Source organism: Huiozyma naganishii, chromosome 10 (genome assembly GCF_000348985.1).
Source record: "Huiozyma naganishii CBS 8797 chromosome 10, complete genome".
NCBI classification, from domain to species: Eukaryota; Fungi; Ascomycota; class Saccharomycetes; order Saccharomycetales; family Saccharomycetaceae; genus Huiozyma; species Huiozyma naganishii.
The window spans coordinates 424034-450914 of NC_035931.1; the positions used below are offsets into that span (position 1 = coordinate 424034).

The 26881-nt window shown below is 43.2% G+C and overlaps 10 protein-coding genes and 2 non-coding genes across 12 annotated transcripts; 6 read left to right on the forward strand and 6 right to left on the reverse strand.

Moving 5' to 3' along the window:
- Positions 1-111: 111 nt before the first annotated feature.
- Positions 112-594, reverse strand: SLM4 (Slm4p; the record flags this gene model as incomplete). Its single annotated transcript, XM_022610237.1, has 1 exon — positions 112-594. One exon carries the CDS (start codon positions 592-594, stop codon positions 112-114), a length of 483 nt encoding a protein of 160 aa, XP_022466553.1.
- Positions 595-761: 167 nt separating this feature from the next.
- Positions 762-1415, reverse strand: KNAG0J02280 (uncharacterized protein; the record flags this gene model as incomplete). Its single annotated transcript, XM_022610238.1, has 1 exon — positions 762-1415. One exon carries the CDS (start codon positions 1413-1415, stop codon positions 762-764), a length of 654 nt encoding a protein of 217 aa, XP_022466554.1.
- A 625-nt stretch (positions 1416-2040) lies between these two features.
- Positions 2041-3351, forward strand: ECM33 (Ecm33p; the record flags this gene model as incomplete). The annotated part of the gene is made up of 1 exon (XM_022610239.1): positions 2041-3351. One exon carries the CDS (start codon positions 2041-2043, stop codon positions 3349-3351), a length of 1311 nt encoding a protein of 436 aa, XP_022466555.1.
- Positions 3352-3634: 283 nt separating this feature from the next.
- RPG1 (translation initiation factor eIF3 core subunit a) lies at positions 3635-6601 on the reverse strand (the record flags this gene model as incomplete). The annotated part of the gene is made up of 1 exon (XM_022610240.1): positions 3635-6601. The coding sequence occupies one exon, from the start codon at positions 6599-6601 to the stop codon at positions 3635-3637; it is 2967 nt and encodes a 988-aa protein (XP_022466556.1).
- Positions 6602-7002: 401 nt separating this feature from the next.
- SEC18 (AAA family ATPase SEC18) lies at positions 7003-9279 on the reverse strand (the record flags this gene model as incomplete). Its single annotated transcript, XM_022610242.1, has 1 exon — positions 7003-9279. One exon carries the CDS (start codon positions 9277-9279, stop codon positions 7003-7005), a length of 2277 nt encoding a protein of 758 aa, XP_022466557.1.
- Positions 9280-9584: 305 nt separating this feature from the next.
- On the reverse strand, positions 9585-13532 carry SPT7 (SAGA histone acetyltransferase complex subunit SPT7; the record flags this gene model as incomplete). The annotated part of the gene is made up of 1 exon (XM_022610243.1): positions 9585-13532. One exon carries the CDS (start codon positions 13530-13532, stop codon positions 9585-9587), a length of 3948 nt encoding a protein of 1315 aa, XP_022466558.1.
- Positions 13533-13911: 379 nt separating this feature from the next.
- On the forward strand, positions 13912-13983 carry KNAG0Jtrna2R. The gene has a single exon. It is a non-coding gene; the product is annotated as a tRNA-Arg (tRNA).
- Positions 13984-14001: 18 nt separating this feature from the next.
- KNAG0Jtrna1D lies at positions 14002-14073 on the forward strand. The gene has a single exon. It is a non-coding gene; the product is annotated as a tRNA-Asp (tRNA).
- A 1248-nt stretch (positions 14074-15321) lies between these two features.
- Positions 15322-15807, reverse strand: UBC4 (E2 ubiquitin-conjugating protein UBC4; the record flags this gene model as incomplete). Its single annotated transcript, XM_022610244.1, has 1 exon — positions 15322-15807. The coding sequence occupies one exon, from the start codon at positions 15805-15807 to the stop codon at positions 15322-15324; it is 486 nt and encodes a 161-aa protein (XP_022466559.1).
- Positions 15808-16819: 1012 nt separating this feature from the next.
- Positions 16820-19837, forward strand: MAK21 (RNA-binding ribosome biosynthesis protein MAK21; the record flags this gene model as incomplete). Its single annotated transcript, XM_022610245.1, has 1 exon — positions 16820-19837. One exon carries the CDS (start codon positions 16820-16822, stop codon positions 19835-19837), a length of 3018 nt encoding a protein of 1005 aa, XP_022466560.1.
- Positions 19838-21490: 1653 nt separating this feature from the next.
- On the forward strand, positions 21491-23326 carry TEC1 (Tec1p; the record flags this gene model as incomplete). Its single annotated transcript, XM_022610246.1, has 1 exon — positions 21491-23326. The coding sequence occupies one exon, from the start codon at positions 21491-21493 to the stop codon at positions 23324-23326; it is 1836 nt and encodes a 611-aa protein (XP_022466561.1).
- A 465-nt stretch (positions 23327-23791) lies between these two features.
- MIS1 (trifunctional formate-tetrahydrofolate ligase/methenyltetrahydrofolate cyclohydrolase/methylenetetrahydrofolate dehydrogenase MIS1) lies at positions 23792-26665 on the forward strand (the record flags this gene model as incomplete). Its single annotated transcript, XM_022610247.1, has 1 exon — positions 23792-26665. One exon carries the CDS (start codon positions 23792-23794, stop codon positions 26663-26665), a length of 2874 nt encoding a protein of 957 aa, XP_022466562.1.
- Positions 26666-26881: the final 216 nt, after the last annotated feature.

Consider the following 26881-nt stretch of genomic DNA (forward strand, 5'->3'; position numbering starts at 1 on the left):
TTTACTTTTCTCACTTCTAACCTTACAGACGCTTTTATATATGTGAATGTTCTGTTGTAGGGTGCACCTTCTGTTGCTGCGCGTGTGCGCTCTGTCTCCCTCGGGCCCTTTTCAACCTAACTTGTAGCCGTAAATATTTTGAAAACTTTTCAAACAATTTTTCAGCTTTAAAACGAGCAAGCCGTAAGGGTACTCCTGCGTGGCGAAGAGCACCAAGATGAGGTCGCTTTCAGGGAGGTGTGCCAAGCAGACGCGCAGTTCCTCGATCTCGTACGTGTATATCCTTGTTTCGTACGGTTTCCCCTGGTCTAACTGCCACTGGTACCGGTAGCAGCATTTTGTAGACTGGCTTTGCAAGTCGGCCTCGTCCTCTGACCACTTGTCCTTGCACAGAAGGCACATCATCTTCAAGTTGTTCAAAGACGATACGGAGTCTCCTGGTTGGGCAGTGTTGGCGTACGATATTATAGCGCCGTTTGCGACCGATATCAGTGCTGCGGACTGCAGGGAGTCCGTGGAGAAGGGCACGGATTCCAGTTCCACTGGGGCCAGCGTGTTTGACAGTAGGTTTTTGAGATTTTTGGAGTTGATCATGCTGTGTGTTGGACGCTAACTTGTTAAGTAGATGTATACACTGTGAGTGTGTGCGTCCGTCAGAACCTTGAGTTGTTTGCCTTTTTTCATGTTTGATACATTTTTTCTGTTATGCAAAATGAGTATGGATGAATATGGGTACGTTATATAGTGGATGAGGCTGCGGGTCAATCGCTTTCGAACTGCAATCCGCCACCGTCGTCGTCGTCGTCGACGTCTTGCCAGAACTCTTCTACAGGGGTTTTCTCCTGGAGGGACGTGGGACTTGGATCGACGGCCGATGCAGGGTAGACCATCCCGGGGGGCATATTTTTCTTGGAAGCCTCCACTTCAAGGATCACTCTCTTGTTGTACTCCTGTCTTGCGTTCTTGTACTCTACCGCAGCGTCGACGTTTGCCGGGGACGACACGTTTGGGTCGTCCAGGAGGGAAATGATCGAGATCAGCACAGTCTCCACCGTTTGCACCGGAGACCAAGTCTCCGAGTCCGGCTCCTCGTTTGTGTCGTCGCCGCACTCGTGCAGGATGGAGATACACAGAGAGCCGTTCGAAAACACGTTCGGGTGGTAGATGGGCGGGCAGAAAAGGAAAGTGGGCGGGGAGAAGGGGAAGTTCCGCGGGAAGCACAGCAGCCCGGTCAGGTACGCGCCGTGGTAGATGGAGTCCTCGTTCGTGACCATGAACCCGACTTCCCACTCGAAGATGTTTGATTTCTCGACCAGCTCGATGTGGAAGCAGGGCATTCTCCGCCGCGGGTCCCGCAACTCTCTGAACTGCCTCAGCAGCAGGCCCGCTGCAGAGTCAGTGTTCCCGTACGACATATGTAGATATAGATGTAGATCAGTAAACTATAGACAACCCCTCGCGCTCGACCCTAGTCTAGTCCGCTGCCCTTCGAGGATGGCAGAGGTACACCCGGTGTGCGTGTGTGTAGCGCTTCTGGAGCTATACATACCACTGGGAGGTGGGCCCCACAAAACAGCTGCCCGGTTTCCTGTTTGGGCCGTGTGCACTCCCCTCTGCTGCGGCTGTTTCTGTGCTTCCCGTTTGGGCGCCGTGCATGAGCAAGGCACGCGACCGCCCCTGCGGCACTTTCTGTGGTCGAGGCCGGGTCCAAGAGAAAACGCGTTTGGCGCAGGCACGCGGTGTTTTTCTTTTTTTTTTTTCGCGTTTTTTTCGCAAAAAAGAAATGTTTTGTTGTCGTTTCGTCCTCGACCACAGAAAGTGCCGCAGGGGCGCGCCGGTGGGCTCTGTTTTGGCGAGGTCCTGTCTCGCTGGAGTGCGTTGAGGTTTCTCCTCTGGAGGGACCACGCGTGTATTTAAACCAACGGGACGCAGCGGGAGGGACGGTCTGGTTGTGGTGAGTGTGTTTCCCCATCTGCGTCCGATTTGTGTTTCTTTCCGGGGTCTTAACACACGCACACGCACTTCGGTACAGATACAAACATGCAAGTGAAGTCTTCCATCGCTCTTGCTCTCACTGCAGTGGCTCCCGCAGTCTTGGCCGCAGGGAACTCCACCGCCAGCGTCGCCTCCGGGTGCAGCATCGGGGCCAAGGCCACCGCTACCTCCCAGGCCGACCTGGACAAGCTGGCTGGGTGTCCCGTGATCGTCGGTAACTTAACCATCACGGGTGACTTGGGGTCCGCCGCTCTCGCGAACGTCGAGGAGATCGACGGGTCGTTGACCATCAAGAACGCCACGTCGCTGTCCAACTTCGCCGCCGACAAAGTCAAGAAGATCACGGGTTCCCTGTCCATGCAGGACTTGACCATCTTGACGGGGGCCTCCTTCGGGTCCTTGGAGGAAGTCGACACCATCAGCATGGTCACCCTGCCAGCAATCTCGACTTTCGGGTCCAACATCCAGAGTGCTAACAATATTCTGATCTCAGACACCTCTCTGGAGACCGTCGACGGGTTCGCTACTTTGAAGAAAGTCAGCGAGTTGAACATCAACAACAACAGGTACTTGACCTCCTTCGATTCCTCGCTAGAGACCGTCGCCAGCTCTTTGCAGTTCTCGTTCAACGGTGAAGCAGCTCAAGTCGCCTTCAACCAGCTGCTATGGGCAAACAACATCACCTTGAGAGACGTGCAAAGCGCTTCCTTCTCCAAGTTGCAAACCGTCAACGCCTCCCTCGGGTTCATCAACAACTCGATCTCCAACTTGACTCTGTCCAAATTGACTAAAGTCGGCCAGACTTTCTTCCTGACCTCCAACGACCAATTGACCACCGTCAAGGCATCAAACTTGACCTCCATCGGTGGTGGTTTCGTCATCGCTAACAACACCAAGTTGAGAAACATCGACGGTTTCAAAGAAGTGGCTACCGTTGGCGGTGCCATCATCGTCACGGGTAACTACACAGAATTGGACTTGCCAGCTTTGAAATCTGTCAGAGGTGACGCCACTTTCCAAACCTCCTCAGGTAACTTCAGCTGTGACCCATTCAAAAAACTACAGAGCAAGGGTGCTATCCAGGGTGACTCCTTCTCTTGTAAGAACGGCGCCAAGTCTTCCTCCATCTCCTCAAAGAGCTCCGTTGTGTCCTCCTCTACCAAGACATCCTCTTCAAGCAAGAGCTCCGCCTCCGATAGTGCTTCCACTTCCGCTGCCAACGCAGCTGCCTCTGTCAGTGGTGTGTCCTCCAGCTCGTCAGCCTCCAAGAAATCCAAGGGTGCTGCCGTCGCTCAAGTCGCTCCAGCATCCAGCTTCATGGGCGCTCTAGCTGCTGTGGCCGTGGCTTTGCTATAGTTTGTCTCGTGAATAGATTCAAACGTGTACCTGGAGAGGTGAGCTGTACTGATCAACTCGCTACTCTTGGCTGTAAACTGTTTTTATTTGTTTTGTTTTTTCTTAAGGAAGTCCGTGGGTGTCTTCTACAATATTATTATTAGTTATCATGTATACAAGTTTTTATAATGTGTATCTTCATTTTTTTTTTTTTGGTTTCTTAGAAGAAATCTCGTGTATTTATTTACTATTTTACATATCTAGACTTCTGGCGTGAGATGCAATATGTTGATGTCTCTCATCACTACTTCTGTTGTTCCTGTTGTCTTCTTAATCTCATCTTCTCAGCAAACGACAACTTCTGAGGGGCACCACTTGGTGGACCAGACGCAGAGCTTGGTGGGGTAGGAGTTGGCGCAGAGGGTTTCGCACCAGAAAGTCTCGCTTCAATGGCAGCTTCCATCTCTCTTTGTTTACGAGCAATTTCGTCGAATTCAGCTTGAGTCTTCTTGACAAGTGGCGCACGCGTGGCTGGTGCACGCGTGGCAGATTCGCGCGCGGGGGCTCTAGACATCGCGGATCTCTTCTCGATTTGCTCCTCGATCTCTCTTTGCTTGCGAGCAACTTCGTCCAAGTCAGTGTTGGTTTTGTGAACAATAGAGCTGGCCACTGGGATACGAGCGGCGGTCTTGTTTTGAGAAGACTTCCTTTCTAGTTCAGCCTCAATCTCCCTCTGTTTGCGCGCAACCTCCTCTTGTCTAGCCATACGGTCCTTCCTTTGCTCCTCAATAAGTTCCTGTTGACGTTTGGCAACTGCCTCCTTGTAACGCTTCTCACGAACTTCGGCAATCCGGGCAGCCTTGGCTTCCTCGAACTTGGCCATTTGGACCCTACGGGCCTCGCCGATTTCAGCCTCCTTCTCTGCCAACAGTCTCTCCTTCAACGACTTATAGTCATCGTAGACAGAAACTAGACGAGAACGTTCCTCCAATTTGGCTTCGTGTTCTTGCTTGGCACTTTCGATAATCTTAGCCTTCATAGCGTTATACTTAGCCAAGTCAGCCTCCTTCATAGTGTCAGCCTCCTTCTTCAACATTGGCAACTCAACCTTTCTCAAGGCTCTTTCAGTGTAGTCCAATTTCTTCAATGCAGCAGTCATACGCTCGTCTAGTTCAGCTTTGTCTTTGGATAATTGGGCGACAATCATTTGCCTCAAGTCCTTTAGGTCGACCCGAGTAGCCTCAGCCGGGTCAATGTAAACATGGCCCTTAGCGTTAACTTCCTCGATCAAAGTCTTTGCGACGTTCTGTTTCAAAGTTTGCAATTCACGCTTCTTCTTTTCAACCATACGCAAACGGTTCTCTTCTGCAAGCTTAGCTTCCCTGGCAGTCCTTTCCTCCAAGATACGCAGACGCTTCTCCTCAGCCTGTTGTTCACTGGACAAGGCGTTTTCTTCCATGTATTTCTGCTTTTGTTCTTGAGATTTCTTGGCACGCTCTTCAGCATTCCTCTTTGTCGTTTCGATCGCGTTTTTAGTCTGCTCAATCAAGTTTTCACGAGCAAGTTTAACCTTCTCCATGTAAGATCCAGATTGGAAAGATTCGACTTCGTGTAACACTTCAGATAGTTGAGAAAGCTTGTTGCGGATGTAAGAGTTACGAGTGACAATAACAACAGGTTCGGCCTGTCCTTCGCCCTCTTCGCCTTCTTTATCGTTCTTGGCAGTTTCCTCGTCCTCTTCTTCTTCCTCTTCCTCTTCCCCTTCGGAAATAGACTCCTCAACAAAGGATTCCAATGGGTCTGCAACGAAGTTCACAGTGTTTGTCTCGTGATCGATGGTAAAGGAAACGTAATCCTCGACGGCAGCTTGCAAAAGTGCCTTTTCGGTATCCCAATGAGACAAGTTCATTGGTTCTGGTAAGGCAGCCAAAGCGTATAATTCGTCAATGTTGGCAATTTGAGATTTGGTAGATGCGGCAACAAATACTTTTCTCACGATGACATCTCTGATTTGGTCAGAGTACTGAGCGAAGAAGGGCTTGGCAGTCAATTTTGGTAGCACCTTAGCCAAGTCGGACTTGATTGTATCGACAGAAAACTCACACTCGACAAGTCTGTACAACTCTTTAACATCCTCGTCAATTTTAGCGTAATATTCATCCTCCCGTAGACTGTCGATAATATTCTGTCTAACAGGTTTAGATTCGATCTCAAGCAAACGGTATAGACGCAGCTGTGGATCGTAACCTACAGATGGCAAAACATCCAGTTTGATGGCTAGAGCGGACAAAAAGATTGTGGTAGCGTACGTGGTAAATTTTTCCTCAGTTGCCTTAGGATTTGTTTTGTACAATTGGAAGAACTTGTTCCAGGCAACTGTGTGCAATGCCTGGTCACCAGAAACGAAGAACATCTTTGCCAGATTCTGGTAGTATGTCGCCAAAATTGGAGTCTTGGTAGGACGCTGAGACATCTTCTTCAAATGGTAAACATCTTCAACAGCTCTAAAAGCCTCATGCCATAATTCAAGTTTAACGGAAATGTTAACCAATTGGAAACGTTGGTCCAGATAACGTTGCAAAGTATCCGCATCACTTAGATCGACGATGTTGGTACCGTTTTTGCTCTGCTGATAGTTAGCGGCGTCCAAATGCTGACGCAACATATCAGCCAACCTTCTGAACTCGTTCTTACGGTTGTGCTTCAAACAAAACTGCATGGTTCTGTTCACGACACCAGAGTAAGTAATTTCCAGCTGAGAATTGTTTCTTAGCAAATCTAACACAGTACGGTACGAGTCCCAAGTAAATCTCATCCAGGTAGTAATGCTTTCATCGTTGAAACCACCAACGGACTGGTCTTCTTGGTACACCGAGGTCAATAGGTTTTCAGGTGTAACACCACCTTCCAAATCATCGTCATCCTCCTGTTTTTGGTCTTCCTTGGCTTGTTCGCCGCTAATCTTCGTCTCGATGACATCGATGAATTTACGGGCTACAACACCGACGGAAACTAAACCCTCAGGGGAACCTTGAACCAGTTTCTTGTACTGGTGCAAACAGTCCTTAATAAGTCTGCCCTTTTTCAAGTCAACACCCAATTCTAGAAACTTGAATACGACTGGTTCAACAGCAGTTGGTGGGACCCAACGAATTCTTCTAGCAGTGACAAAATCATAAAGAGATTGTAGCGCGGCCTGGTTGTTTCCGACGGAAATCAACTCTTCAGCCCTTTTGATAGCATTGTCCGGACGGAACGGTGGGGGTGCCATAGTGCAGTACTGCTAGGTTGGTTGTCTTAGATCGAGAAATTAAAGAGAGTAGCGCTGACTCCTACGCCAAACTTATCGATGAATTAGAGCAAGATGCTTTAAAAGCAAGAAAATTTTTCACTTTTCTTCGTTGTCTCTTTTTCAGTTTTTACCCGGAAACTTGAATTAAGTGCGATATGCCTGTCAGACCAACCGGGCGTTGGAAGAGTCCACAGCAGGTACGATGCTCGAAAGCAGCAGATTGAGCGCTCTTCCTCACATCAGATATTGGTTGAATTCCCTTTGTGGATCAAACAAATTTTATAAAAGGTTAATATATATATAATATGTGTTAGTACAATTAATTGATTAACTATACAAGGGTGGGGGGGGCAGAAGAAATGAGTGTTTCTTCACGGCGCTTAGGTCATTAATTCGATTATTTCGTTCACTGGGTCATCATCGTGTCTAGCAGTCTCGATATTTGTCAAGACCTTCTTAATACCGATGTTCAATTTACCACCTAGTTGTGCCAGACTGTTGATGACGGTGACACGACCGGCGTCGTCCAGAAATTCTGACTCAATCATGATGTTGTTGAATTCGTCTAGGGTGGTGATGTTTGGAACAGCAATTTCATTGTCAAAACAGCTTAGTATGTCCATCTGTTGCAGGACTGAGTACTTAGATGTGGTTGTCATGATCAGCAGACGACGACCCTCAGGAGGCTTATGGCCCAGCGCTACTTTCAAAACTTGCAATATGTTGTTTGAAAACCGAAGCCCGATAGGCACCCAGTCAACTAACGTTTCAATGGAATCGATAACCAAAATGTTTAGAGGAGATTTGTACGCGTCTCTGAATGTGTTATCAATGTACGCAATTTTCGCACTTTCTGACATACCGGATATCTCGGTTGGCGAAATTAATCTAATGAATGGGAATTCAGATTTAAGGGCAATAGCTGCAGCTAGGGCGGTTTTACCAGAACCTGGAGGGCCATGAATCAGAAGTGACACTAATCTCGATTTTTCACTTTGGCGCACTTGGCGGACGTACCTTCCACCATTCTTCAGAATTCCATTAACCCTTTCTGAGAAGGCTATCATACCACCTTCAACACATGTCTTTAGGTCTTCCTCACTGATACCAAAGGCCGGTGTGACTTCCTTCAGAGCATTCAGAAAATCAGATCTGGTCACTTTCAATTTTGCGATATCCTTCGGGTTCAACTTGGTGGCACCTTTACCGATATTAACCGTTTTGTTAATGGCAAAGGAACTAGCACTTTTCACTAAACCTTCGATTTCAGCACCAGAAAAGTTTTTCGTCAGGGCAGCTAATTCAGCGAGATTGACATCACCGTCCATCATGTTGTTCTCTCTCATCTTTTTCGTTTGAATTTCAAAAATTTGCAACCTACCTGCTTCATCTGGTAGGTGGATTTCCACTTGAACTTCAAATCTACCTGGACGTAGTAAGGCGTTATCAATTAGATCCTTACGGTTAGTCATACCAATTACCAGAATGTTATTCAGTTGATCAACACCATCCATTTTGGCAAGCAGTTGGTTGACAACGTTGTCTCCAACCCCGGTACCGTCACCTCTGGAACCTCTTTGTTTGAAGACGGAATCCAATTCATCAAAAATGATGATATGGAGAGAGGAATCGTCGCCTTTTGCTTTATACTCTGCTTCAGCATCTTTGAATAGGTTACGAATATTCTCTTCCGAGGAACCAACGTACTTACTCAAGATTTCTGGACCGTTCACGATTTTGGGTTCCTTCGCATTCAGCATCTTACCAATTTTTCTCGCAATCAACGTCTTACCCGTACCTGGTGGCCCAAATAATAGCAGACCTTTAACATGAGTAATACCTAGCTTTTCAATAACTGCCGGTGGAAAAATTCTACTGGCAAACGCTCTCCTAAAGATCTTGGTAAACTCCTTGTCCAACCCACCAACACCCAAATCTTCAAATTTAAAATCTGATCTAATCACTGCGTCTGATCTAGGTCTCAACGAGTTACTCGACTTCAAATTCACAAGCCCATCCCTACCTTTGAAGAAATTGATTTGCGTTTGTTTGGTTAATATACCTTTAGCTTCGATACCCGTAGAAACTTTTCCGCTGACTTCTACATCACCCAAATCTATAGCTTGGATACTCCTGACTTTCAAGTCAAAATACATCCCCTTAAAGTCCATGATTAGGTACTGCGTGGCAGAGAAAATCTGCGATTCGAAGTTCTTGACAAACACGTTGGCCAGCTCATCCTGGTCGAATGGCGTATTGACCGCTTTGCCTCTGGACCTGAAGGAAATCTCTAAATCGAGAGTACCCAAATACGACTGCTTGCCCGAGTATCTAAATAGATCAAAAGCCCTGCATTGAACTTCCTGGTTCAAAGACCATCCCCCCCAAGAACGTTGATTACCGTTGAATCCAATGGTACCGGGAGCAACTTCACTAGAATGCCTGGTCGTGAAGACAAATAAGTTATCCACAACAAGATATATATTGTCGGGAAAATCACTTGGTGACACAGCTGCCACATTAGCCAGTGCATAGGAATTGTTAGGGCAATTAACGACAGCTAAATTACGTGGCCTCTGGTCAACATTCGACATGTCTGGAGGAGTAGGATGGGAACCCATCACCTTACCAAAAGTTGGTAGCTTAAACATATCCATATGCCCTATTGGTGTGAGATGTACTGTTCCTGCCAATTGACACTGCACTAGTCTTCCCAGTGCCACTTAAAACATCAAATATTCGGCTTCCTGTTTTATAGTTCTTCTTTTTTTAATTTTGAGAGTGCAGTGCAATCACCCGGAAAGGACAAATTCAGTATCTACGAAGGTGGGAGTATGATAGTGCTATGGTCGTTTTGGTCTAGGCTACCGGTAGCCTTTTGAAAATAGTAATTCAAGCTGTGAGTGTGAGAAAATCACAATTCCAGTTATGAAAATAGATTTATATATATATATTAAACATTCTAAGTTGGACTGAGAATAGTGGTTGGTGTTCCTAAGAGTAACGAGTTTTCGGAAACTTGACTGGGTTCGTCCAGCTTCACTTCCACTGGTGTAGGACCATCCTCCGGCTCAGATTTTTTAGGAGTATCAGGAATAAAGAAGGCATCGTTGATCGGTCTCTTCTTGTACGCCGTGCTAATTTTTCCGGTTGGTGGTAATCTCAACCTCGAACCCTTTGTTTTGGAAATCATTTCATCGTCTTCCAAAAGCATATACGATTCCAAGTCAGGGTTCTCAATGTGAGTGCTCGTTTCTTGGGTAGATCCTTTGGGTGGTTTTAGTGTATAGTTCTTGGACCGTTCATACATTTGTCTTAAGAACGGCAGTAGAGCAGCACAGAAATTCCCTGACTCCAGCGAGCCTTTCGATATCTTTGAATATGCAACAGAGTCTACTTCTTCCGTCTGTATTTTCTTCACCTGCTCAGCCTTTTCACCATCAGCAGCTTGAAAGTGAGAAGTTAACAGTTGTAGTGGCACAGAAGAACTTAAAACCCCAAATTCCTTTTCAAGGCCCAGCTCTTTAAATCCAAAAAAATCTTCCCCTGTTAGTTCGTTTGCAAAGTTACCAGTCACGAAATTTTCACTCTCATCTTCAAAGTTTCTCTCAGATAGTTCTTGCAAAGTGGGGCGAAGTAGGGCCTTCAGGAAATTTTCAAGTTTTGTCTTAACGTCGTTCAACTTCTTGCTCTTTTTCACAAATTCGGCCTCCATATACGAATACAATGAGTCTGGACGCGCGATTCCGTTTTCTAGAAGTGTCAGATTCAATATTTCTGGCATCTCCAGTTTGTTCAGCGTTGTTGACTCTTGGTGAACTTTAATAGTCCTGAGTAAATTAGACAGATAATCGCCCGCGATTTCAGTTAGCATGTTTATAGCAGACGGCTGGGTTGTTTCAAACCCGTTGGTCATGGATATTTTGGAAACATTCTTATGCATGATCCTCCAGATCAACTCCCTGTTGTTCTTATTGTCGCGTGAATTGAGTTGAGAGACCGGATCTAAGTCCAACGAATCATTAATATCTTGATAGGCAAACCTGTGGTTTATGATTGCTGTAGAATTAGCAGAACTTTTACTGTTGTTCAGGTATTGAGGGTTTTGTAGCATTCTTATCAGGGATATTTTATGACATATGTGTCTTATTTGTTGAATCAGTTGGATATTGGCATTTATTTTCGGATTCATGCCTCGGTTTTTGTTCCTTAAAAATGGACTCTGGTGTGTTTCCCCGGTTTCCAGTAAATGATCCACATAATCGTTTTCTTCCTTTTCCACCGTTTCCGGATTTATACCATGATAGGCTATTTCAGGAAGGCCATTCACACTATCATATTCCTGTAGAAACATGGAGTTCTCGGCCTCAATATCATTGAATATCTTTTCCATAAACGGGGTATCGTCAGAACGTGGTACAATTTGCTCTTCTTCCTCATTTTTCAGTACAGTGCCAAAACCGTTTTTCATAACAGATTCTTGCTCTATTTTCTGTCTATAGGACTCAGCAGCTTTCTGTTCTTTGTATTCCTGAAAAAGTTGTTCAAAGGGCTTCATCATCTGAGGGTTCTTTAGTAACGCTGTGGATAGCTTATTTATTTTTCCTTCTTTAAAAAACCCGCTTCTTCTCAAACATATCTCTGCCCTCACTTTCGCAGTTGCAGACTTCCATAGTAATAGCTCAATGTCATCCCTTGTATCGTCTTTTTCTATAAAATAGGATTGAGAATCTGCCATATCATCCTCCTCTTCCTCTTCTCCCTCATCATCATCATCATCATCATCATCTTCGTCTTCGTCCTTTCCGATTTCTTCTTTTTCTGTCTCGCCTTCTCGTTTGCTCTCCACTTCTGTGTTCATGTCCACATCCTTGTCCATCTGTTCTTTCGTTTGAATATCTGCAACATTATCACCTGAATGTTCTGCCGCGGCAGTTTCGAGAGTTTCAGGTTTTCCGTTTGTCATATTATCAGTATTCAAAGGTTCTTTTCCAGAGTGCACATTCGACTTTTCTTGTAAATGTTCTGTTTGGCTGTCGTAGGCATCTGCATCTGCATCTGAATCTTCATGCTCATGATTATCTTGTGGAAGAGCGGAATCGTCTTCTTTTGTAGAGTGGTTATCATCATTCATTGGAATATTTTCAACCTTCTCTTCTGCAGGCTTATGGGCGCCCATGTTCAACCCCTTTCTACCTGAGCCAGCTATTTCTTCATCTTCAGCGGCATCGTCTTCATAATCTTTGTCCTTATCCATATCTGCTATTTCCTTTTCGACATCGGCCCTACTTCTAATAGTAATATTGGGTATCATCGGTATTAACTGCAGTGACTTTTTCTGCATTGCAATTGCGTGTGCTCGCAAAAAATGTGATGGATCTGAGTTATAAGTTAAACAGTTTTTCCAGATCAACATAATATCATCAACAAACTCTTGTTTGGACTCATATTGGAAGGTCTTTAGCTTTTTGAGAACTGTGTTTAAGTCCATAGACTTTTTGATGATTTGATGGTAGTTTGGAGCTTCTCTCTTGCTAACTTTATTCAGAAAAGGGGTAGAGTGTTCGGTATAATTTCTCAACTCGAGAACAACCTTTTCGCAAGCTTCGTACAACTCTTCTTGACCGATACGATCATCGGAAGTCCATTTAGACCTATTCTTCCGCACATCAGTTATCAAATGCTTCAACTCATAGTCAGTGATATTTAGTTTTGACCGGTTTGCCTGGATTGATCCTAGCAGATGCTTCAGCGACAAATTGGCAATTCCTAAGTTCACCGATGGAGTCTGGTCATCCTGCTTGGGCCTCTTATTTCCTTGTTTGGAGGGTGAGCTGTTCTCACCGTCAATTTGGTCAGAATGCTTGTTCGGTATCTCCACAAATAGATGGTTCGGCGTGCTCTCTGTGTCGGTCAGCTCTTTGTGTGAACGCTTCTTTTGGGGCGGTTCTAAAAGCTCATCATTTTTCTCGAGCTTCAACCTTTTCAACATGGTCTCCCTGTCATTCTCAAAACTGTGGTATATTTTGGTCCAATTGTGCATAATCGCCTCAAAATTGTTGCATCGTAGTCTTTTTAAAGTGTTTTTAGATATTTTCATCTTCAAAACCAGTTTATTAGATTCACCCACTTCGACCTCTACATCGTCGTCGAGCTCGATGTTTCCCAATTGATCGCTTTCAGAACCTTCAATCCGCGGCTTTTCTTCAGTGTCGTAGTCATCATCGTCATCATAGTTATCGTCCTCGCTCTCATTAACAGTTTTGGTCAATGTTGAGTCTATTTTCCCTTCTTCTACCTTGTCATTGGTAAATAAATCGTCACTATCATCATTTGGAAGAATATACTCCAGTTCACCTCTTTCCCCCTCTCCAAGGTCATCAATATCTGCAATGTCCTTTCCAAAGACATCAACTGCACATTGCCATAGAACATAACGAATTTTTAACGACAAGTTGCCGATGAAGTCAGACCCAGATATGTGTTGGTTTAAGTCATCTAAATCAAGCTGTGACATATCCTCTTCAGCTTCGATACTGTCGGGATCCAGTGTCGCCTCTTGTTTTGCATCTTCCAAATTTCTGTTAGCAGTGTCAGGCAAGTTCAAACCTTGCAAACTGTTCCTCTCCGATACAATACCACCATCTACGGTGGTTTCTTGATCAATGCTTAGTGCTGTTTGAGAAGGTACATTGACGACACTTAACTCTACGTTCCCATTCATCAATTCTATCCATATTTGAAACTTCTTTTCTTGGAGTTTGATGGAGAGTATATACTCTAACACGATCAATTGTTGAGGGGTTAGATATGCCTCGAATGCATGGTCGTTGAATAATTTTTCAGTGAGCGTCAAAAGTCTTCGTGGATCAGTCTGTTGATAGTTGATCAACGAGAATTTTGACACCATCGCTCAACAATCTGTTTGGGACGTTGAGTATCGACTATTCAGGTTTGAAGGCGGTTAATTTCAGTTCGTAATGTCCGTTGCTGTTAACGGTAATTACCATCGCCGGTTGATGGCATTCTTAGTTTACATTTTTTTTCCAAAATTTCACCATACAAAGCACTACCTTCAAATGCCTTTTCGGCCATAAAAGATCATTCTGGAGCCCTCAATTTTGCATTTCATTTTGATGCAAGCCATTACAGCTTCTACTACCCACATCCAAGATTCCATTTTCCCCGGGGGGTTCTATACTAAGAAAGTTGTATTTTTTGTAATAAAGCACATGACTTTTTCTGCTCTTTTTATTTTTTCTATATTTTAATTCTTTTTAAGAAACTGAGCTCGCATGGCGTAATGGCAACGCGTCTGACTTCTAATCAGAAGATTCTGGGTTCGACCCCCAGTGTGAGTGCTCTGTCTTCTTCCTCTTTCCGCGATAGTTTAATGGTTAGAATGGGCGCTTGTCGCGTGCCAGATCGGGGTTCAATTCCCCGTCGCGGAGTAGTGTTTTTTTTGCAGCCATGGAAATTCAAATGTAATCCTCACGTCAGATTTTAATATGTTATAGGATACATTAATAAGAGGTCTTTTTGATTTTTTGTTCAAATTAACACATGTTTCAGCAACTTGTACAGACGTGCAACACTTTTTTTTACCAGTTTTCTTCATAAGGTGGATTTTAACAGTGACCGGTCACCAGAAAAGAGTATATTCAGTGGAGTACAATTTTGGAAATGATATACTTATTAATACATTGCGTTCTCAATCAGTTCTCTAAACATATTTAAAATCGAGTTATAATCATTGAAGAAAATTGCAGTCAAGAAAAAAGATATCTTTCGATACTATGATTAGGCCAGTTCTTTCAGAGAAATCTTGTAATATTGGGACGGTTCATAAAACGTTTGTTTGTTATCTCGATAACGTAGTATACGGTCTTGTCGAGAATATGAGCCTTTAAATTATGAAGTTTTTTATACTTTTTATTTACAGCAGATTTTTAAATAGTTTAGTTTGCTCCAAGAGGAGAACTGATGACAAAAGCATTAAACTGAAAAGTCTAGATGATAGAAAATAACATTAATACGATTTCAAGATATGCTTAAACAGTACGACAAGGATGATACGACACCATTATCGACGGACACATTGTGCGATCGTGAAATTCCTCTCATTCATAAAATCTAGCTCTCACAAATGAACTGACCTCTCTGATACAAGACAGGAGAGACCATCGAACTATTCACTTATATACTAGTATGTCTAAGAAGTCATACATGAAAACATCATATCTACTCTACTAAAATAATTAGCCAGGGTGAAAAAGACCCTATTCACAAAGTACGACAGAACTTTCCATCTGCAGAGCAGAAGTAGGTTGTGATCACATATTGTGTATAGGGACAGTCTGATGTTCTTGTTTACGCCGCATACAAATTATATTATCTTGTCAAGTATTTGTACGTTTACTTATGTTTCCAGTTTCAAACTTTTATCATTAGCTCGTTGGTTTGACTGTCCGGAGTTTTTTCCCTTCCCCGCTAAGAGATGCGGAATGCAATACGATTTCGCAAAATCTATTTTATTTTTTTGATATAGATAACTGTTATATCATCTATCTATGTTTTTATATGTATATATGTATAACGAGATCTCTATACATGAATGACAAAATTATCTGCAAAAGAAAAAAAAAAGGAAGAGAGAACAGGGCGCTACGTTGAAGTCCTAAGATGAGAGTGGCTACTCATTAAACAGCGAATTTCTTTGTCCATTCTCTCGCTGTAGCTTCGTACTTGGATCTGTCCGTTTTGTAAATGTGTGCAATTTCTGGGACCAAAGGATCGTCAGGGTTAGCGTCCGTCAGTAGAGAGCAGATGGACAACAGGACCTTCGAGAGAGTCAACGCTGGAGACCACTGATCCTTCAAGATATCTAGACAGATGTTACCGTTGGCGTTGATATTTGGGTGATATATCTTTGTGGTGAATGAGATCTTAGGAGGTTTGAATGGGTAGTCGGTTGGGAAGTGGATGGATAGAAAGAACACACCGCCTGCGTATGGGGAGTCTGGTGGGCCCATGATGGACGCCTGCCAGTGGTATAGATCGTCCCCTACAGGGCCTGCCGAAAACGACGAGATAGGATCTCTTTGGGAAGAAAAAAGGTTAAAAGGAGACATACCGGAAGAGCAACTTTCATTGCATTGCTCTTTCGAGAGTTTTAGTTTTAACATTCACGTTAGTATACATTGTTAAGATCACACTTCTAGAGGGGATGGGGGCGGGATCTCAAAAACAAACAAGAGAAGAAACATACTTTGCTAGATCGTTCAGTTCTTTAGAGATACGTTTGCTGGACATGGATAAAACTTTGAAATGCGATACCTGGACTTTTCAACACACGCAATGGGAGGGTCTCAGAACTTCCAAGAACTAGTGCTCAACGTCGGTGGCGGGTTGGCCAGAGGGACAGGAAACAGAAACGAGAAATTTGAAAAAACGAGAGGTTCCCACTCTCTCTTTGTCCTTTATAAACAAACGGCCCGGAAAAAGCCGTTTTCTCGCGCGGACACACCTTTGCGCCCCACTGTTTCGGGGTCACGTGCAGGACGTGAAACCGCTTGGCCCGAGCGTTGGGCGGAGAGATGTGGGGGTACGGTGCTACACACAGCACAACTTGCTGCGGTGGTGCTACACAGGGCTACAAGGCGAACGCTGCGGTTGAGTGCGCCATCTTCACACATCTATTAGTAACTCTCTTAGTCATCGTGGCAGCTGAACGCAAAAACGCTCACTATCAAAAAAAGAGAGAGAGAAAAAGAGAACATACACAATTAGCTCTATAGAGTGCGCTGGTGCTGCGGCAACGGCGGTGGCTGCTGTGTGACAATCCGGTGATCGCTGCGTGTGCGATGCCCCCGTAGAGTGTTCGATACACAGCAGAGGATGGCACCGAAGACGATACTCTTGACTGCTTGAGGTAACCCGTCTCGTTCGTCTTGTGTTTACCCGGCTCTGAAATTCTTTCTTTTCTTTTCTTTTCTTTTTTTTTCGTTTCTGAAAAAAAATTTTCTGCTTTCGAAGATTTGTGAAAAATTAAATTTGTATTGCGATGAGATGAGATGGGCACATATACACTGTACGCCGTAACACTTGCCAATTGATCCTTACGTCTACGGTAAAACAGGAGTTAAGGCAGGAAAACGGGTACTTCGATCTATACACGCTTCTCTTTTTCACTTATAGATGGGTGAAAAGGTTGCAAAGGATCCGTCTCAGGGACTGTCCATAAGGGACAAAGTTTCATCTAAATTGCAGAACGGGAAGAAAAACCGTAGTAAGAAACAGGATAAGAAGAACAAAAAAGCGTCTGAACAAAGTAAGGATGTTCAAGAGAGGGCTGTCAAGACACCGGAGGAGGAGGATGTCTTAAAGAGAGAAGCGCTTGCATTGGGAGCGTCAGAGAATGATTTGGAGCTTCTGGAGGATTTGCCAGAGGATGACGCCAGCGAACAAGAGTTTGATGTTCCTGAAGAGAAAGTCGATGAGAAGTTCTCCACTGATTTGCAAAAATTCATGCAAAACATTGGGTTTGATAAACATGCATTGGAAGACTTGAAAGATGAGGACGTTGCTGACGAAGAGGAAATTCCAAAACTTGTAGAACAACAAGAAAACAACGAGGAAGAAGAGGTAGAGGAACAAGCAGAAGAAGAAGAGGAACCGTTGCAAGAGGATGGTGAACTTAGTTCTAGCTCGAAGGAAGAGAGCGATATCGAATCAGAACAGGAAACCGAAAAGAAAGCAAAGAAAGATGATGGACTGATCACATCTACTAACTTCTTGTCCTCTGATAAACTTGTAATTCCAAACGATCTCGTATGGTACGAAGTTGAATTGGATTCGCAACTGAAGAGGAACGTCCAGGATAGCATTGACCCATTAACCCCAGAACAATGCACAAAACTGTATGAAAGAGGGAAATTGGCTCTCGAAGAGGACAACCAAACATACTACGACGAGTTCACAAAGGATTCCTCCCAGAAAAAATTCATGTCTCAGATTTTGACAGGTGGTACTCTCATGGATAAAATTTCTGCCCTGACTCTTTTGATTCAGGACTCACCAATCCACAACATAAAATCTCTGGACACTCTACTGTCGTTTTCGAACAAAAAATCTAGAAACTCGCAGCTGCAAAGTTTAAACGCTCTCAAGGATCTTTTCCTACATGGGTTGCTCCCAGATAGAAAATTGAGGTACTTCAAGAACCAACCGGGGCTCTCCATGATGGTCAACAAGAAGACTTTGGCTATTTTTTACTTCGAGGATTACTTGAAGAAATTTTTTTTTAAAGTCTTGGAGATCTTGGAAAAACTGTCCCATGATCCAATTATTCACGTCAGAATGCAAACTTTGACTCACATTTTCGATTTGCTGTCAAATAAGCCAGAACAAGAGTTTAATCTTTTGAAATTAGGTGTCAACAAGGTAGGTGACATCGACTCAAAGGTTTCATCCAAGGCCTCCTACCTGTTGCTGAAATTAGAGCAGGCACATCCGAATATGAAAAGTGTCATCATCGACACCATCGTGGACACCGCTTTAAGGGTCAATGCTGATTATCATACTACCTACTACTCTGTCATTACACTGAATCAAACAATTCTGAGAAAGTCTGACGACTCCGTTGCCAACAAATTAGTGAAGACGTACTTTACCCTCTTCGAAAAGTTCTTAGTATCAACAGATGAGGACAATAAACATGACGTCGACATAAAATCGGACGCGAAGAAATACGAGGAGAAAAGGAAGAAGAACGTCAAAAAGGGTAAAAACGGTGGTAAGTCTGTCAAGGAGGAGAAAACAGAGGAAGAAAAGGCCAACGAGAAGAACTCGAAACTGTTTAGTGCACTATTGACAGGTATCAACCGTGCATTCCCATTTGCCGAGATTCCTGCAAGTGTCTATGAGGTCCAGATGGAAACGTTATTCAAAATCACGCATTCCTCTAACTTCAATACATCAGTTCAGGCTCTTATCTTGATTAATCAGGTGACCACAAAGGCAGAATTGAACAACGACAGATATTACCGTACTTTGTACGAGTCTTTGCTCGATCCAAGACTGGTTAACTCGTCTAAACAAGGTGTCTACATGAACTTGCTCTACAAGTCGCTCAAACAAGATTCGAAGAACGTGGAACGTGTAGAGGCGTTTGTCAAGAGAATCTTGCAAGTATCTTGTCATTGGATAAACGTTGGTACCATTGCTGGGTTTCTCTTCCTGTTATTACAACTGCAAGAAAGTTTGCCACAAATTAAGAACTTGCTCACGAACACCCCTGTCGATCACGAATACTTGTCCGATGATGAGTCCCAGGATGCAAGAGGAAAGAAACTCAAAAAGTATGACGGTCGTAAACGTGACCCTCGATTTGCAAACGCCGACAGTTCATCACTATGGGAGATACACCACTTCTTGCAACATTTCCACCCGACGGTACAGGCCTACGCCAGTGCTTTCATTGATGGTGAACTGGGTGATATAACTAAACCCGATCTGGGGTTGTTCACTTTATCGCATTTCTTGGACAGGTTTGTCTATAGGAACGCCAAACAGAAGCCAGTCACTAGGGGTTCTTCTATCATGCAACCTTTGCTTGGTGGGTCTCAAATCAACGCATCTGTTATGGTCAAAGCATCTGACGCTGTTTCGAACGAAGTTCCCGTCAACACCCAAAACTGGTTGAAAAAGAAGGTAAACGAGATCAAGCCAGAAGATAAGTTCTTTTATCAGTACTTTTCCTCCAAAAAAAGTGCTGTTAAAGATAAACAGAGGAACGCTTCTTCAGGAAATGACAGCGAGGGAGAAATGAACGAAGATGATATCTGGAATGCATTAGTGAAGTCAAGACCCGACGTGGAAGATGATAGTGGTGACGAAATGAATTTCGATGAAGACGATTTCAGTCTTTCCAGCGACAATGAGGAGGAAAGCGAGGGCGAGGCCTCAATCGGCGGAGCACAATCGGATTCTGACTCTGATAAGGGCGATGAAGACGAGGAGAATGATATATTTTACAGTTTTGCTGATGAGGAAAGTAAAAACGCTGCTGGAAGTGCCGAGGAGGAATCTTCCGAAGACGAAGAGTCGCGTAAGCATATTCTTGAAGAATCGGATGATGATGTAGACGAAGAAAAGAGACAAAAAGAAGAGCAAGAAACAAAAACACAAGGCACTACCAGTGTTTGCATCGGCTGATGATTATGCCAAATATCTAGGTTCAGACTCGGAATGAATGTGTATGTAAAATATAGAGACACAGCCACACACACGCTTCATACCCTTGTATATTAAATATAACTTAAATTAGTGACAAAACAACCACTACATAATCAAATTGAGAATACCTCCCAATCTAGTCTGTTCCACTACTTCGAACTAAAACATGGGCATAGACTGTTTAGGCACTTTTTCCTGCAGTCGCGGGACAAAGCGCGTATGGGACGAAATACATTTTTGCTAAAAAAAAAAGAAGGTTGATATTTTATCGGTCAAAGTGCGATACTTGACCTAGGGGTAAAAAGTAAATTGAAAGAATTATATCGCTCTTATGAAATGACTTTCGCAACTACATAATCCAGATACGAGAAGGGACGCTGAGGGGAAAGGTCGGAAAGACAAGCTTTTCTACGCTATTCGGTAATTTTAGAAGAAATGTCTGTGTTTGATCATTTTAAGTTGAGCAGAATTCCCTCCTCAAAGCATGACGAATATCTACCTGTGTGCCTATTTCTTTGTGTAAAATAGCACCCATTCCAACTTTCAGGGGTATTTGCTATTTTATCGAATCCGATAATTGTTTCACCACATTCTTGTTTCACAGACGGAACACTCCAAGAATCTAACGCTACATTCTTTATACGACGATTATGTATTTCTCCTCCACAGCCTTCTTTTTATTTGGTGGAGTCTTCAAATGCTTGACAGTGAAAGAAAAACTTGTGATGGATTATGAGAAAATGGAAGCTTGTCCCTAGATGTCTTCAAAGTTACGAAAATCCTCTTGAGAATGTCTTACGTACAGACTTGGAAGGAACGAAAAAAAAAAAAGAACGCTTCAGACTTCCTGAGAAATATTTGTCTGGCTGAAAAGCTTCTTTAACGCTGGCTCGTTGAAAGTCCAACACCCATTCGGCTGTTGGGTAAATAGGGACACAATGTTCTCAACACATTGTTTCCATATCCATAGAAACACAAAGTGTCCAAAACAGCTGTGCGTTTATGTTCGAGGTTTCGACAAACAATAGAACGAAACTTCATTTTTTTTAGCGTATCTTTATTTAGAATTTGTCGTGCTTATTTCATCATACATGCGTCTCGGAGGATGAAAAAAAAACGGAAAAGTGACAAGAGCTGGTAAACCAAAATAGAAACATACGTGTTAGTCTACAATTGGAGTCCGCTACTCGAAATTTTTTTGGGTGAGACCCGTTCTAGATCTTTTTTTGTTCTCCTGAAAAGATAGACGGCGCTACACAAACCCAGCCTTCTGAAACGACAGAACGACGTTTATCTTGGATGACATACTTTCTATTGTGTAACATTCCCAATTTTTCCTGATACACGCGATTATATGTGTATATAAGAAGAATTTCACTACAATCCAGAATCTCTGAGAAACAGGTGTTGGAGAGAAAAATAAAGAAATACTTGACGCATACTTGTACTTGACTGTACCTTGAACATTCCTACCCCCTTAGCCTTTCCTATTTGTCCCTTTCCAAGCTCTCTTTCTTCGGTTCCTGTTTATTTATAACTGTGGAAGAGAGAAACCTGACTGTTTAGTGGAGAAAGCAAAGCTCACTTGGTTATTGTCCTATTTTTTTTGCCCTCCTATTAGTTCACAAGTGGATGTATTTATCTCAGCTTTTTCTTTGCCCTGTAAAACTAACACATCCTATATTGCCATTAAAACTCGGATTAATGAATAGTTCCGAGATGACGGATATAACGAGCCAGTTTATGAAGAATTACACAGGCCACAAAATGAATTCATCAACACAAATTGAAAGGTACAGTAGTATGATGAAATGGCACCCCTTTGACACGAGAATATTTGATGTGCACAGGAATGGCAACCCTAATTATACATCTCCAACCATTGATATTTTTGCTAAGCAATTTGATTTGAAAGCGGACCCGACCAAGAAGCTTGACACCACCACACCTTCTGACCGTGATGAAACCTCAGAATTTACCAAGCCGAATAAAAATACTTTTGCGGCGAACACTAGACTAGACTCCACAAGCTCTCAAGGGTTTAGCGAAATCGAAAATCCTTTTGTGCTCAACCTACGTACACCAAATTTACAGCATGAGAGTACCTCTTCGCTCATCAATCCACATTCTACACCAAAGTGCGACGGTCGCATAGCAGATGGTAAAAATGGAACTATTTGTGTACTAAAAGATACTTATGATAAATGGTCCTCAGAAGTTGAAAATATATTTGTCGATTCCCTTAGAGTTATTTTGAAGAACGGAACATCGAAAATCAAAATCAATGAAAGGAATTACGGCAGAAACGAACTAATATCATTGTACATCCTCTATCACACAAACGAATTCAGGACCAAAAAACAAATTTCCTCTCATATTCAAGTTTGGAAGAAGACCATACAAAACAAGCTGGAAAATAAAATAGGACTAAACCCACTAGAGAAAGAAATACACGATTTGATAGATAATGGCCCACCAAAAACAGATGCGGTGACGGATATATTTTTTGAAAAGTTCGCAGAGATAATCAGTTTCTTGGAGAAACGGTCTAGAACAAGGGCGAATTCATTTCGAGATAAACCAGGCAACGAAGAGGTAATAAGTGGTAACGCAGACACAAAACACTTAAACTTGAATGTCTCCTCGTTGGTCCCATCTCAATCAAAGAGGCTCATACCAGAAAACACAAGAACAACCAACTTGTCACGTTACACTGTTGAACCACCGCTCATTCCACCTCTTCAATATGCGAGATCCTTATATGAGAAAATTCCAGATTACCGGTGTATCCCAGTTATGATACGATCTGACAGTCTTTATGTACCATATACTGAACAAGACCTTGAAGAACGCGACCTGCTTATCAAGACTAAGAATACAGAAAGGAAAAGTTTAGAAGACCTTGCGTCACAAGCTACTAAAGAGCGAGCTCTAGATGTGGCGAAAAAAAAGGCAGCTGAACAGAGGCGCCTGATTGACCGAATGTACAATCGAGCGCGGCCATCACACAAGGGGAAAGTTATAAAGAAACAACTTTACAGTAATACCCTCAAACATCCAAGTTCAAGAAAAAACTCAGCTGCCAAGGGACAATTAACAAAGCATTTCAATCACACTAGGATATATGAAAATATTGACGACGGTCAACCAGATTTTGCAAGCATGTCGGACAAAAAAGAGTATCATGCTTCGCATGCGACTGGCCAACATAATCTCATTACACAACCTATGGTACCACAGTATCCCATTTATAGGCAACGCAGCCCACAACAGCATCAGAGACAGCAAAATCAACGACATTTCTCTTCTCCCAAATATTATGAGGAATTGCATTACAATTCGAAACCATCTCAACAGCAACCGATGTCGCAACAGAACATTTATCAATATCAGAGCCATGTATATGTGCCATCTAACTCACACTCTCCACGTGTAACAAAGGAAAATGTCAATCCTCATGAACGGTAATCTAAGAGCATTTTAGGAATGCTTATCTTATATCGAGTATGGCGTTATAGCATATTGTATGTTCTTTTCAAAATCAATATTTTTTCATATTCATTCAGGGTAGAATACCTGATTGAGCATCTCCCCGCTAAGATCATTCTGTATTTAAAAACTTATATCCCACGAGTCAGTCCTCGAGGATTCAAGAATTTGATGGTATATATTCTACAAATGTCGGTAGAAGATGCATTGCGTTGGCCTTAGAAAATCCATCTACTGACTTCCTTAAACCGGACTGAGCGGAGAAGTCATTTTATTTTTTTGAATTATTTTCACACGATCAATTTCTCACAGTGATGCGATGAGTATAAAAGTGAAGCTATATGCAGCTACTTTGATATACAATATTTTAATAAAGAGAAGACCTGACGACATAACGGTGATATCGTAACTCCGGCAAGGTTCTGCTTTTCAAAGGAAATAAATATGTTGAAAAGGCTGGGCCTCGTAGCCTTAAGTCCATTGGCTCAGACTAGGTCGGCTAACCTATACCACACAATACCCGGAAACAGCATTGCCAAATCAATTAGAGAGCGCATTAAGAATGATATTGTTACGTTGAAGAAATCTCATCCCAATTTCAGCCCGACCTTGAGAATTATTCAAGTCGGGGACCGTGCAGACTCGACGACATACATTCGGATGAAACAAAAAGCGGCCGAAAATTGCTCTATGGTTTCGAAGACGGAGCATTTGCCTGCTGACATTACAGAACAGTCTCTGCTACAGCGTATAAAAATTATCAATGATGATCCTGCCGTTGATGCTCTATTGATTCAGCTACCACTCCCAAGTCACTTGAATGAAGAAAGAATAACCGAGGCAATTGCCCCTAACAAAGATGTGGACGGACTAACAAGTGCCAATGTTGGACAATTGACAAAAAAATCTGGCAAGCCAAATTTCTTGCCTTGTACTCCCGATGGTATCATGCAACTACTAAAAACGGAGGGTGTACCTTTAAAGGGTAAATTAGCTGTCGTCATTGGACGTTCTGATATAGTCGGAGTCCCCATTTCGACCATGTTGAGAAACGCAAATGCAACAGTAATCAATTGTCACAGCTCTACTGTTAATCTAGAGAAGCTGATAAGTATGGCCGATGTTGTTGTTGCAGCGTGCGGTATCCCGAACTTTGTTAAGGGAGAATGGTTAAAACCAGATAGTGTTGTCATCGATGTTGGTATTAACTATATCAAAGATTCCACCAAGAAATCTGGCTTAAAGCTGGTAGGAGATGTTGATTTTGAATCTGCGAAAGAGAAGGCTTCGCTGATCACCCCAGTTCCCGGTGGTGTTGGGCCAATGACTGTTGCTATGCTGATGAACAATGTTTACACTGCTGCGAAAAGAAATATGGAAGAGTGTAACAGCATTAAAATTCAACCTTTACCGTTAGTCACCAAGAATGAACCAATTCCTTCTGATTTTTCTATTTCGAAGAGCCAGATACCGAAGCACATCAGTTGTTTAGCCAAAGAATTGAGAATTCTCCCCAAAGAACTAGAATTGTTTGGCGACTACAAGGCTAAAATTTCTTTATCTACACTTGACAGATTAAAATCCAAAGAGAATGGTAAATACATCCTTGTTGCAGGGATCACACCAACGCCCCTTGGCGAAGGTAAATCCACAACAACTGTTGGACTCGTTCAGGCTTTGACCGCGCATTTGGGTAAACCATCCATTGCTACGCTGCGTCAGCCCTCCATGGGCCCCACTTTTGGCGTAAAGGGTGGTGCCGCAGGGGGAGGTTACTCACAAGTTATCCCTATGGACGAATTCAACCTTCACCTGACGGGGGATATTCATGCTATTGGCGCTGCAAACAACTTACTAGCTGCGGCTATTGACACGAGAATGTTTCATGAATTGACCCAAAAGAATGACTCGACTTTTTACAAAAGATTGGTTCCAAAAAAGAATGGCAAAAGAACATTTACATCTGCCATGCTGAACAGACTCCAAAGGTTGGGTATCAATAAGACCGATCCTGACACTTTAAATGAGAAAGAAATTAATAAATTTGCAAGACTGAACATCGATCCCGAGCAGGTCATTGTTAAGAGAGTTGTGGATGTGAATGATCGCATGCTGAGAATGATAACCATAGGTCAAGCACCAACGGAAAAGGGCATAACCAGGAAAACAGGGTTTGACATTACTGTTGCTTCCGAGTTGATGGCAATCCTGGCTTTATCCAAAGATCTGAAGGATATGAGAAGAAGGATCGGTCGTATGGTTGTTGCTTTCGATACAAAGAATGACCCAATTACTGCCGACGACATATGCTGTGCGGGTGCCGTGACTGCTTTACTGAAGGATACTATCAAACCAAACATGATGCAGACCTTAGAGGGTACCCCGGTGCTTGTCCATGCCGGTCCCTTTGCAAACATATCTATTGGTGCCTCTTCAGTTATAGCTGATCGTATTGCGTTGAAACTAGTTGGTAAAGAAAAGGACAGCACCACTGAGACAGGGTACGTCGTCACGGAGGCCGGATTTGATTTCACGATGGGTGGTGAAAGATTTTTAAATATCAAGTGTCGGTCCTCTGGACACCACCCTGATGCTGTTGTCCTAGTAGCTACAGTCAGAGCGATTAAATCTCACGGGGGTGCCAGTAATGTGAAACCGGGGCAATCATTACCGGAAGAATATGTTACCGAGAGTGTGGACTTGGTTAAGGCAGGTGTTGCTAATCTGGTCAAGCAGATTCAAAACGTTAAGCTGTACGGTATCCCCGTGGTGGTGGCTATCAACAAGTTTGAAACAGATACAGACAAGGAGGTGGACGTGATCAAAAAGGCATCCATCGATGCCGGTGCTTCGGATGCTGTTGTATCCAACCACTTTGCTGAGGGTGGGAGAGGTTCCGTTGAATTAGCTCATGCCGTTATTGATGCCGCTGACGAACCTTGTGATTTCAAACACTTGTACGACACGGAGTCCTCAATTGTGAGTAAAGTGGAAAGCATCGTTACCAAGATGTACGGTGGAGCCGGAGTAGCGATATCCCCTGAGGCTCAGAGAAAGATCGATATGTATGAGAGACAAGGTTTCCATAACCTTCCAATCTGTGTGGCGAAGACCCAATACTCGCTGTCACACGATGCAACTTTGAAGGGTGTCCCCACTGGGTTTACTTTCCCGATCAGAGACGTCAAAGTTTCAACGGGTGCTGGTTACATTCAAGTCTTGGCCAACGAGATGCAAACTATACCGGGTCTTTCCACGAACGCTGGTTACATGAATGTGGAGGTGACTGACGATGGGGAGATTCAAGGTTTATTTTAAGTAACATCATACACCTGCTGACAGAGTATTTATTTTTTTTGTATAGTAGTAAAACGGGTTTAGAAGCTTTAATGCAATTTACTACTACTGTGGTCATCCACCGTATCTGTTGAGACTTTTTAATATATTATTTTTTATACATATATTGTTTGTCGAGTTTACAAAAGCTAGTGCAGAAGAGATAAAATTTGCTACTTGTTTATATTAGGGGGATTC